Source organism: Branchiostoma belcheri, unplaced genomic scaffold (assembly GCF_001625305.1).
Source record: "Branchiostoma belcheri isolate BF01 breed outbred unplaced genomic scaffold, Haploidv18h27 scaffold21, whole genome shotgun sequence".
Lineage (NCBI taxonomy): Eukaryota > Metazoa > Chordata > Leptocardii > Amphioxiformes > Branchiostomatidae > Branchiostoma > Branchiostoma belcheri.
In genome coordinates this window covers 2,519,828-2,532,457 of record NW_017803602.1, presented here as the reverse complement: position 1 = coordinate 2,532,457, position 12,630 = coordinate 2,519,828, and the positions used below count along the sequence as shown (strand labels likewise).

Genomic DNA, 12,630 nt, shown 5'->3' with positions numbered 1-12,630 from the left:
AAGACAACCATGTATGATTGTGGGTAGGAGGGATGGGTTTGTACGTAGATAAATGAGTTACAAGGGATCAGTGAATAAACGAGAGATTACACCAGAAATGCAGATTGATCTCCATCTTTGATTTTGCTGTAATTTATGGATGCATATGCTCGTTGCCTTTAGTTTTCAAATTCTTTGTGGACTTTTAAATGCTTGCCTCTTTCACATAAGTCTCCCTTGATGTTGGATGTTTTAATCTTGTTATGTTGCCAGGTCTGCTTCAAAGGTTGTGTAGGAATTTTTAGGGTTATTTGGCTTGATGGGTTTACACTATTATAATATTACTCTTAGACCTTTGCACAAGACCATAAGAACGTGGAATTTGACACGTCTTTGGTACTAGTATATCGCGATCCTGTTCCTGACTTTTTATCCACAAAGAGCACACACACACGCACACACACACACACACACACACACACACACACATATACATACACACATTTGTCCACAAGAATGCACACTTACACACAGGGACATAACATATCAACACAAACATGCATACACAGTGATGCCCAGTGCTAGTCTAGCAGTGTCCTACGCTGAAAGTGCCTCACACACAAAAAGTGACACGACACAAACACAAAACCGCAAGGACAATGTGGGGTGTTGTTATCCAGTACGACACGTTTATTTTCACCGAGACACTGCACATAGAGATCTGAGTAAATTGGAACATTCTTTGAATGTCGTTTGCAATAGATTGTTATTCTTGGTATTATTATATCCTTTCATTCATTGCGATCTGGACCCATTGCAGTGAAGATGAATTATAGTACTGTCAATGATAGGAATTCTAGCTTGCAGTACCCCCTGCTATACTTGCCAGGTAGGTAGCCCAAATTGGCAATGCAGCGAGCAGCGAATCTACATTAGATATGACAGGCAGGTAGAGGCTATCACCTTGCAAATATAACCGAACGGCACTGTGCAAGCTAATCGTTAGTTTCGAGTCTCAATGAAAACGTTAGTTATTTTGTTACTTCTATCGTCTAATGATAAACATTACTACAGAGCTACAACATTTGATTGACTCCAGTACGCAGAAAAGCTACTAATTGCCATAATCACAATTCCTTTTATTTATTACACAGGTATTCATTTATTTGTCACTTGCTCCCCCAAGTCTTAGGGTAGGAGTTCTAGCATGCTACTTGAAAAAGGCACAACAAAAGAAATCCACTCGTGCCAGATACCGCAGGACTAACAGGACTCGCCAAGGAAAATGAGCATACATTTTATAAGGCAGTGAAGTCTAGTTGACTTTTTCTCTTAATGTTGTTGGTATTTACGTAACCAGCACCACACTTGAAAGCAGCTGCACCTGAAAGTTCTCTCACTTTGGAAGAGTTTCTTTAACAGTGAGTCCCTGTCCTATTATGATTCAGAGATTCTTTTACCTGACACTCTACATCAGCGGTTTCTTTGCAGCAAGAGTCGCTAAATTTGCTCTACAGCATAGAAATTTGTCTTGCACTTGTGTGGAGTCTATTAAAAGCACTGACTACTTTCTTTGTCATAGGTATTATAATATCAGCAAGCATTCTGTGTTGATGTAATGCCAAGAAACTATACAGGAGGAAATCCGCCTTGTTGTTATTTCTCATTGTCTCATGTTTACAAATCGTTCTCCTTCTGCTTAAAAAGCTACATCTCTACACAACCTTCGCACGTAATGTCTCACTTGCCTTCTCTTCATGGCCACCCTCCTATCCTCCGATATTAATATAGAATCTCAACATGAATAATGACAAAGTTTTTGAAATGCCGACTTTGTAGCCCACCTACCTACTACTCATGCACAGAGATCAAGCGAGTATAAGCAGAGCATCGGAAGCTAGCAGAGGTGGTCAGGTCAGTTTCTGGTCATATTTCACAGTCCTGTAAACTTTAGTTTCAACCATGACCCGTGTAAAGATGTTAACAGTCGTTATTTCTTTATATCCCCGTTGAAATTCCATCCTTTCAGGCTTTTGTAGGAAATAAGTCCAACTTGTCTCTAACAGGTCGCCCATGTGTGGCTCATGAGTTACAGTTACACCATTTGGTCTCCTAAACTAAACGTTGTCTACGCTGTTTTGTACGCAGTAATCAACTATGTGAGGAGTTTGTTGGAAATATTTCCTTATGACAAGGCGGTTTCCCTCCCATAGATAATCTCTGAATCACCTTTGTGATGGCTGCTTTTGTATAATTTCAAGCTGCTTTGAGTCGTCATGGCTGTGTGTCAGTATGTTTAGTTTCGTTGTTGTTGTTGGCAACTTTGTGAAGCCCATGCCTTGAATCCTTTACAGTCGCTGTGGTTCCAATCCCCCCATGTGGCATCTCTGAAGTGAATACTGCAATTCTGAAAAAAAAATATTCATGTTTCATCGTCACACGGTTTTTAGATATAGTACTGTTGCTTATTGTTCAATTCATGAATATATATCCAGATCACATGCACAATTTACAAATGGATTTGCTCCCATGATTATTGTGTGTAATCCCCCCTTGGTTGAGAGCAGGGCGAACAGTAAAATAGATGCATATCAATATTCTTATAGTGATATAACTTATAAGCTACTTTCAGGACTACTTACTTGGTTTCTAATCTTCCTCTTCTTCGTCATTTGCGCCGAATCCGAGAGCAAAGATTGCCAAAACGTCAGCCTGCCCGACGTTTGGAGCTGGAAAAGAGAAAATTAGAAGATTAAAAAAATGACAACTGAAACAATTTCAGATTGGGAAATTTATTTCCTGATACTCAGTGATCAGCTTCGAGCAGTAAATTCCATTCTTAAGAATAGTAAATATATTGAAATAGTAGAAAACGCATAGTTGTAGCCACACCAGCATCAACACTTTCTCCTGTCTACAGCAGTCCCTGCCCCAAGGTGTGGACACAATAGACTGTTCTAAATCTCTGGAGAGATTAAAGAAGCGCCCAATACAATATACTATGTAGTAGAGGATTAGCAATGCTACTTCTGAACCCAACGACCATTTATGCTGCTCTGTCCTTGGTGCTGAAATGCTTTCGCAGAAATTCTATGTAGGCTTTGGTTTTGTTTGGTACTCACCATCGTTCCAGTTGACGCACTGGTCAGTTGTGGAATACAGGAAGTGGGGAACAGCTGCCTTCTTGGCCCAAGGCGCGTTGTCTGGCTTGTCGATGACTACGAACCACCCATGGTCTACACCGCCATCGATGAACATGGTCCTGGTACAAGGGGATATTAAAAGGGTGTAGTTTTAATTTCCAGATACGAAAAATGGTCTGCATGAGGGGCACTATTCAGTAAATGGACTTAATACGATCATCCATGCTTGTGATGAACACCGGGAGTTGTATCAGTCCAGCTATAGTTGGCGTTATCTACTTGAATTCTGACAGTCTACCTTTATCATTATAGACACGTGAAGTAACTGAACCCCACCACGTAAAAAATTCCCCAGAGCACACTGGTAGACCTCGGCGGGCAGTAACACTCCCGGTACCGAGGTGATCACGGATCTTACCTGGCGATCTTGCCGTCTCTCTGTCCCTGGAAGGAGAAGCCGTTGGCCTTCTTGTCTGGAGAGAGATCGATGAAGGGAGACTCGATGAGACGGTCCTGGCTGTACCAGTCGGACTTGTTGGTTCCCTCGGCGTCAAAGCGCAGGACCAGCACCTCCTCGTTATCCTTGTACAGCACCACCTTGACCTGTTGTACAGAGAAACAAAATCCATGCAGTTTAACCGACGGTCAGGCAACATGTATCTTTGTCTCTTGGGTTCCCGTGTCCCACAATCTTGCTCTGTTTTTTCTAATTTTGTTTTGAAGCTAATCTCTTCACAATAACTTTTTCATTCATTTCATTTCATTCATTTGAAAGAAATATCATGAAGACCAATAACACGATCATGAACTTCATGGAACAACAATAGTGGTAGGAAGACGTTTAAACATAAATCATCCTGTTTTTGAAGGTTGTAGACACATCCTGTGCTCTTGTCTTTTCCTATTTAATCTTTCATGAAGTCAAACTAAGAGTTACCTCCTGTATACTGTATTGTTCCCAGTTGTCGATGATACTGCTCTTGTAACGGTAGGGATCGGCAACATCCAGCCGCACGGGCTCGCCCGTGGGCTCGTTGGTCTTGCCCTCGGTCTCCCAGTGAGAGAACACGGGTCCACCGGTCTCTGACACGGCCTTGAACAGTAGTGTCCATCCTGGGTACAGGCATGGGGAGTATAGCAGAATACGTCAGCAATAGCGTATAAAAATGTCTACTGTAATTTACGCATTCTTGTGACAGCGTCTTGTCCTGAAAAATAGGGAAATGGTATTTCACTGCACTCCAATACAATGTATGTTGAAATACCTCGAACAAAATCTGTAGATAGATTATGAAATCCACACTACATTCACATACAGAAAAAAAATATGTATCTCTATACAGAGAATACTAGACAAGTAAGTATTCAAATTCTTGTGACTTCTGAGATGATCCATAGTCACTAATCATAAGGAAGCTACCTGGAATTTTTTAAATACTTTTCAAGACAAGACTCTGCAATTATATTCAAAGCTTGACTATATACTTAATCGTCTTTTAATACGACGGTAAAGACGACGTTATGTTGTTTAAGCTTTTAACAATCATGCACGAAAAAAGTATCTGAGGAGGGCAACAGACATACACATGCAGGTCAGTTTAATCCCGCACGGTGCGTCATTATACCATGTGGCCTTAGTATGTGCACAGTATGGTGGATGGACGATGGGATGAAATAAACATATACGACAAACAAATGGGGGTAAAATGGAGACGGATTCACACAGGAAAGGGTAGAAAATTATTGATAAAAACATAATCTTGTTTGGGTGAGATTTCCTCCCCTTTTACCCCAGAAAATTTTGATGAGTTGTAATTTATCAGTGCTGTATTTAGTACGTCCTCGGTGATGGTACAAATAGGAACTGTTGTTCTAAAAGTCCTCATCGATTACATCTAAGCTATGCTAAAAATCTATGTCAAATACGCGTTTTAGCAGTACCGCACCATCCAGCGGGGGCCAGTGGCCCCTGTGATCCTTCTAAAGGAAATAAAATGGCAGTCACACATCATGTCTCGTTTCAGATAAAGACTTACTGGGATCGATCGCTATTTAGATCCACATACGTGACCGGTTCTGGGACGGGGAACTGGGAGTGCGCTGGAGCTGATTTGGGCTTACATGTCAATATATCAGGGTCCGTACGTTTGTAATGGGGTCATGGAGGAACCCTTGGAGAGGTCACAGAAGGCATGACCTTGTCATCACCCTAAGCATGGGCGCTCGATATCCTCCGAGTTCTTCACGTGACCCGAGCACTCTCCCATTTCTCACCATTCCGCCTGGATATTTTACGGCCGAAACTTGTGGTGCAATGCGGCAGAAGGTTTTGGCACGCAGCGCAACCCGCCAATCCCTGTGGTCAATTTTGGGAATCGAAATTCTGGATGTACGTGGCCAGAGCTGACTGCCGGCATGCCAGGCAGATGGTGGGCGTGGTCCGACAGATGGGAGGACTGACAACTATGCAGCATCACAGACAGGGGACGTTAGACGCCATTCTGGGTCACCCCTGTCAAAACGTGCATGTCCTACAGTCTACTTTTGTCGGGCAGGACCAATATGGCGGCGTGAAGGGCACTGGCAGCTTACTTTAGTTCAGTGACCTCTTGGTCATGCATATATACAGATGTACGAAACGTGGTGTTGCACTCCATCAAGCGGTCTCATTTTGTTAAATTACATCCCAACAAACATAACAGTCCCTTTATGACCTGATTAGCAATCCACAGGAGGCGAGAGCCCTACTTACATGCCGAGCAGTATAGCAAAAAGGAAACCGATAATGCTTTTATTACCATGGACAAATCGTATCCCAGGGCAACAAATTGTTTTTGCAATTCAATTTCAACTGCCTCTTTCAAAACGCCCTCCCCCATATGTAACACCTGTGCCCAACCCTTTTGAACAGGTCGAGGAGGTGCCGAATTCGCACAACCACCTGCCCGAGGAATAGCCTCCATGAATACGTAGCAGATATCCAAGATGGCGAGGTATTAGGTCATAATTGCCTATTCATGTAAACTGCCTCCAATCTTATCCAATCGAATGGGCAGCAAACGTGAGATTTGTAGTTAGATAGATCTGGTGACTTCAGATTCTGTACCCAGCGCTTGTTCAGCGAGCTGAGCACTAACCTGGAATCTAGACTGTTGCCAGGGCCCTCACACACAGGGCCTACAAGTTCCAGAGGAAATTTCGTCTCAGTACCCATGATGGAGACCCTTAGCAACAGGGCTGTTGATTGTTTTAAAATATCCCCGGGTGGGCTTAGGTGGCCAGGCGGGGGTAGCAGCTTACAGCTCCGAGGAAAACCAGACTGTAGCTCTGGTGGCCAGGTTAGCTTGGTGCTGCCACGCAGCTGGATACTACATTGTAGACTGTTTCCAGGGCGTACCCTGACCAGCTCCAAGGTTCCAGGCATCAACACGCCCCAAAGGAAATTTTAGTTCCTGGAAACAGCCTGGCACCTAGGCTATTTCCAAGGGACGATTTTCCACACAAGACCGCTATTCGTCATTGTCACTGGCAGCGAAAGTCTCTGCCAGAATACTAAGTAATTCACGGTGGGAAAGGAAATGGGTTAAGTGGTTTTTAGGGGCCGACGTACAAATGCAGGGCATCAAGAAATAGGTCGGAATAAGGGAGGATTATAGAGAGACGTGAGGTGACTTTGGTGCCATGGTGCACCAACCTGACGTACTAATAGACTGGGAAATATAGGATTTACCGTGAAAGGCTGAGCAACCTTCCGCCTGACGGGAACTCAGATGTGAACGACATTTCCAGGGTTGGATGGAGGTTACCCAAACGATAAGAGTAGCTTATCAATTTGTGACAGTCGAATAATAATGGAAGCTAAATGACAGTAGCGTACATGGCATATCTAGCATGAGGTCTTTCAGTTTGCACCAATAACCCTCTCAAGGACTAAGACACCTCTAGCCGGGCCCCTTTCCACGACAGATACAGGGTATTACACGTCGACAATTTCGTTGGGCATAGGAAATATAACAGAAATGTCAACTTTGCAATAGTTGAGTGTCAGATTTTAAGCATACTTTAAGAACCATTACAGGTCAAACCTGCTTGGGTAGGTGAAACACTTCTCAAATAGAGCTGATGTTATCAAGAAGTACGTTAGCAAAATTGGCGCAAGACATAGCAGCGGTCTATCTAAAATAATATTTGTATTTTCACATGCCCTTCAAATGACATCTTTCACAACCAACTTGGCGTTCCAAGTTGCAAGCGTCTATTTATATGGGGATGGCGTCTAAACCTGTCCCTGAATGACTCTGCCAGAAACAACGAATACTTGAGCGGAAAATTGCTTTCATCCCGCTAGACATCTACGTACACTCCCCTAAAATACACCCCATGCATCACAGACCCATGATTGGATTAGCAATTAGCATTTTTCAAATTTCGATTGAAGTTCACGGTTTGTCGATAACCCCTTGCGTGTGTTTTACCGTCTGTATATCCGTCTGAGTTAGATTCCGTGGACATGTTAGTAATTCTTTGATTGGATTTATGCCAGGAATCATGGCTGATATATCAGTAAGCCGCAGTGTCCTGCCTTTTTAATCAGTAATTCGTCCAAGTTTGAAGTCACGAAAACGCCCTTTTGATTTCGTCTGGTGTTCAATTTTTATACTCCTCCCCAGGCGCTAGGTGCAACACCACTTGTACCAGCCTGCCGTCGCCATTGTTTTAATGTGTCACGTACACAGCGACCCAAACAGACAGAACACAATTTTGTGAGAGGTCATTACAGTAATGGGTTCAGCGAGGTATGGCATTGAACGTGTACTTCAATTTGCTTAATGCGAAAGTACTGAATGGCCGAATTTGGGGAACATCATGACCAAATAAAACTTTAAACATCCGGATGGCGTGTTGGTTTTTGAAGACTATGCTACATCTGGAAGTCATTTCCTAGAAAGCGTCTGTTGAATCTGGAAACTTTACACGCAGACTCGGGCCAAAGCACGCGTAATTCAACTTCCCGGATGTGGTCGAGAAACACGTTCGCCATGCCAAGGGTTCGTTTTATTTTCACACTTCGGTGGTTAAATGTCCAGTATCTGCAAGAAGAATTTACGCCTTGTCATAAACTCTCCAGACAGCTTTATTTTAATCATAAACCCAGCTCCGACTTAAATATACCCAGGATGCTTTGCGCTCGATTAATGAAAAATTTACGTAAGATGATTACTGTACTCCCTTACAATTACACACATAGCTGCCATCATGAAAGCCTCTCTCTCTCTTTGAGGGCGTTATGCTTGAAAAAGTAAAAAGAGCATTTGTTGTGGAATAAAATTCAATACGGTTCACAGACACAACGCCCTTTGAAAGGTCCAGACAAATTAAATGCTCTTATTTCAGACGCAATGTTTCAGCCCCGACACCATCACGACTCCGTCCTTGGCGACATTCCTCCGCGTCCTCCAGAACCAATAGCGTTCCACGCGGTCTCACAAAGTAGAAGTCGAAACGCCAAGTCAAGATAAATATTTTCCAGAACCTCCCTCCCGAAATATCGATGTGATTCACATACAGGGCAAATATTTAGACAGGTTTGGTCTGATCCCATGAGGACCATGCGGACGTGACGTTACGACAGAAATCCAGTCTGAGTTGGTGCCAACTTTACAGAGCAGGGGGCCAGTCATGGTTCCCTCCCCTCCCTAACACCCAAATATCACCTCAACATCCAGCCATTCCCCACGTCATCCCACCATTCCTAAAACTCCCCGTGCACGTTGGCCGGTAAGCTGCATGTTGGATCGTAAAGAGACCCGGCGGTTGTTGGGAGGGAGCCGGGTAGTCTGGCGGTGACAGAGACCGTTTAGCTAGTGATGTGAGAGTGTAGTTGGTTGTGGACCGTATTCATGTCATAACATCATGCACGCTCTGGAAAAAGATAAATGCCTAATTCCGCATGCTCTATTTCAAGACAATCTTTAAGTGTAACCACTGAATTTAATCTGAAGACCTATCTGCACTTCAGATTTGAGACATTTCTTGGCAGTATAAGCTGTCACGTGACAGATCATGTTGAATATTTATCGGTAGAGCTGGAGTCTACCTGTCCACCTATCTGTCAGCATCTATCAACTGTAAGAGAGCCTGATGTTGGTTTACTTCCCTTAAAGCAAGACCACCCCTCTCTCAAATTTGTACATCATTATACTAGTACTTTTGGTCCTCGTACTGCCCCCAAACTCTGCCTTCACAATTGGCCCCAAGTTTTTAATTTGTTAAGTTAACCCCCTTGCCTTGTGTATGATATTATAAACTTCAATATGAAGTCATATAGTGATCATAATGCTAGTATGTACGATTAACGATGGATGTTAATGCTGGCTTTTATTGCTGCTTGACTGATGACTTTTTCTCAGGATTTTGGTGATACAGATGTACCTGTAGGTAGCAGTTTACGGTAGGCTTTATCTGCTCGTCTTAAATCCGCTGAGAACAGAAAACACACTCAATACCCATCAATTATGTACAAAGTCACTTGAAGGGCAGAAATGCAGACGTAGCATCTTTCTGTTTCAATTTAAGTCATTTACTGGAGGCCACACAGCCCATGGTCACGCGACATTTCCAAACCTGGACTGTCATGTGTATGTGTCATATTATCATCTCTGACACTTTCATCCCGGGGTATTCTTTCACCAGGTATTGAATTAGAAGCGAGGAATGCCAATACAAATTAGTCACCGAATAATACTAAAGAGGTGGTGCGCTCGATACAAATTCACATGAACGGAAGGAACGTCAGACAGTATTACGGAATCGTCAGACCTTCCTACATTTTTCATCAGTAGATGTCACTGTGGTCAAAGTACATTTTAAAAGCCTTTAGCCTTTACGTTCTACTATTAGAAAATTTCCAAAGACTTCGGGTAAATATTTACTATTCTCTGAAATGTGATTATTTTACAAGCCAGATTTTACAAGCCTAACTAGGATGCTGAATACTAATAAGGCTAGGGAGTAAAGCCAGGGGAAGACTTTTTCCTCAGTTTGCTACCCTTTAGGCCTCCTCGTGCAAGTCGGTTTGGACAAAACTTCAAGAAACGGGGATGTCATCTGTACTGGGGGATTACAGTGACAAATCTTACCTGAAGAACACCAGGTCCATCCACGTACTATTGTCATGCTAAAACACAAAAAAATCTAAGCAACAGAGAAACCAAGGAGAAACAACATCACGTGATGACTACGTCACACTTACCTCCACCAATGAGCTTGGGCACGGACTGAACGATGGTTTTTGTGATGGTCTTGGTGACGACTGCGGCGTGGGGAGCAGACGACGATTTGGCGGGCGATCTCTCCTGGCTGTCAACGACCTCCTTCAAGCTTCTTCCTGTTTCGAAAAGCGTTCAATTTCGTCTTACTTTCAGTCCAACTCTTTAAGTTCATTTTTGCCATTGTATAGTCCATTCAATATCGAAATTGCTGTCGAAATTCTGAGGAACGTCTGTTCCTCTAGCGTTTTTAAAAACGTTCTCCTCGAAGAGATACAAACATAAAAGTGTACATAAACATATCAATATAACAGAGTAAGGTTATGTGTGAGATATATCGTTAAGAAAACCATGTTTTATTGATTAGAAACATATAAAATCAACAAAAGTACAAACACAAGTTCAAATGGATATACGGTGCAGGCCAAGCGAATTCACACATGTCAAACTGTAGAACAGCAGTCAGTACAGAAGCGCATTGCTGGGTGGCTGATTGCAATGTGGTTTTCTGTCAGAAGGGCAGTTCTGTGTAAGGCGAAGCAGAAATCGCGAAAACGATATCCCCTCTTCAGGTTATGGCACATCATTTTTCCATGTTAGATAGAATTATTGTGCTCAAAAAATAATACACGAAGCGGTGGTCTCAACCAGAGAGATAATAAACATATGCGTGAGTACAGTAGTGCTAAGCAACCGGAGCCGTATTCTAAAAAGCACTGAAAAGGAAAAGTGGCATAAATATATCATTGGGTATGGTACAGAAAAGCAAAGGTAGTGGGAAAGTAAGTCAATATTTCAATATGTTGCCAACAGAAACGCTATGTTCCCGTTGGCATTACATACCATGCTTTTCTTCTATATTTTCTCTGTGGAGAGAGGTCAAGCAGCAAAACAGGGGTCAACAAAGACAGCTAACGGATGGGAAGAAGCTTGTTGGCCATGATTGGTCCACTCTTGCAGAGAAAGGTCAGGGTGGAAAGAATCATGCATGTGGCACAGTGGCTCAGAAGAGAACCGTATCAAAGGAAAGTATGAGTTAAAAGAAAGTGGCACCTTTGCTTAAAGGGAAGCTACCCAAGCTTCTCAGGGTGAAGAAGCACATGTCTGTGAGAAGGACATTAATCATAACACGTCTTACCCTCATCTTCCTTATCGGCTTCTTCAGACTCGTCTACGTTGCATGAAGAAAAATTCGACATAAAAATGGGAAAGATGTCACAGCTTGATCCGCCGAGACAAATCGTTCCCACAAACAAGTTTTGATTTAACGTTTAAAAAGGACGTATGGAAATGCGGGTTCTATGTGCATTTTCGAGGCCCACAAAGTGCTTTATCCGTTGATAGCCATTGAGGGAGTGGTTGTCACCACTCGCGATTTATTTAGTACAGACATTCAATCGGGTACAGCGATAGGGCATTGATGGGTTCATGGTCTTACCGTGACCATCTACTTTGTCTTCACCCTTGTCGTCTGAGGGGGACAAAAAAGAAGACTTAGGCAGTTCCTAAATGATAACTAGACAGATCCTTATACAGAGAGTTTGGTCTTATTTTTCCCTTTACCTGTAACTGCTTACGCATTGGCATCAAACCAAAATTGCTCTAAAACTACTCATCAATAAGTATTGGGAGAATAAAGGCTTGCTGTTTCTTAACTGCTACGATCACTACAACTACTGCCGCAGCTTAGCAATGCAAGCCCTATTACTACAGCTATTGCTACTGCTATTGGCGCGATATTGCAACTGCTGCAATTGCCAAACTGTGACTTATCCGAGTACTAGTATATGAGATTGATAGCGTAGATGGCTACCTGCCATTTAGCTGGGAAAATGGCCATGACCGTTTTCAGATAGGTAGTTAGGTCAGCTCTTGCAAACATTATTGGAGAGCACCCGAGGTATTTCGAAAATTTCGTCCAGGGCGTAGAAGAAAATCCATTCGCACATGTTTTAAGCAAGAGCGAAATAATAGGGTCAGTCTTACCATCTCCATCATCTTTTGTGTCGTCATCTTTTTCCGCTTGGGGAGCAGGGAACAATAGAATGTATATTTGTACCTAGGTGTTTATCAAGGTGTTCTTTGCACTAACAAAGAGCAAAACCCTTTAACTCAAGAGAGAACGTCTAATAGCAGTGTTGAAGGCTGTATTATGCACCCAATGTCAACGCAGGTCCCAATACTTCAGCCCTAGCACGAAGCAGTAATTTGTGATGACAGATATATTTCAATCACATACT

At 42.8% G+C, this 12,630-nt stretch overlaps 1 protein-coding gene across 6 annotated transcripts in view; it reads right to left on the bottom strand.

The window, feature by feature from the left end:
* Positions 1 to 646: 646 nt before the first annotated feature.
* The window catches only part of LOC109469780 (non-neuronal cytoplasmic intermediate filament protein), a 42,273-nt gene continuing 30,289 nt past the window's right edge, over positions 647 to 12,630 (bottom strand). For 4 of the 6 annotated variants that reach the window (XM_019768421.1, XM_019768423.1, XM_019768424.1 and 1 more), the window contains 9 exons: positions 12,377 to 12,412; positions 11,829 to 11,861; positions 11,529 to 11,561; positions 10,375 to 10,509; positions 4,060 to 4,235; positions 3,541 to 3,725; positions 3,102 to 3,241; positions 2,622 to 2,708; positions 647 to 2,386 (listed from right to left, as the gene is read on the bottom strand). In XM_019768421.1, coding sequence (XP_019623980.1) covers positions 2,629 to 2,708; positions 3,102 to 3,241; positions 3,541 to 3,725; positions 4,060 to 4,235; positions 10,375 to 10,509; positions 11,529 to 11,561; positions 11,829 to 11,861; positions 12,377 to 12,412 — 818 coding nt within the window. In that variant the 3' untranslated portion in view covers positions 647 to 2,386; positions 2,622 to 2,628. The remainder of the gene's footprint in view (positions 2,387 to 2,621; positions 2,709 to 3,101; positions 3,242 to 3,540; positions 3,726 to 4,059; positions 4,236 to 10,374; positions 10,510 to 11,528; positions 11,562 to 11,828; positions 11,862 to 12,376; positions 12,413 to 12,630) is intronic. The other 2 variants (XM_019768422.1, XM_019768427.1) reach the window with 2 other exon arrangements.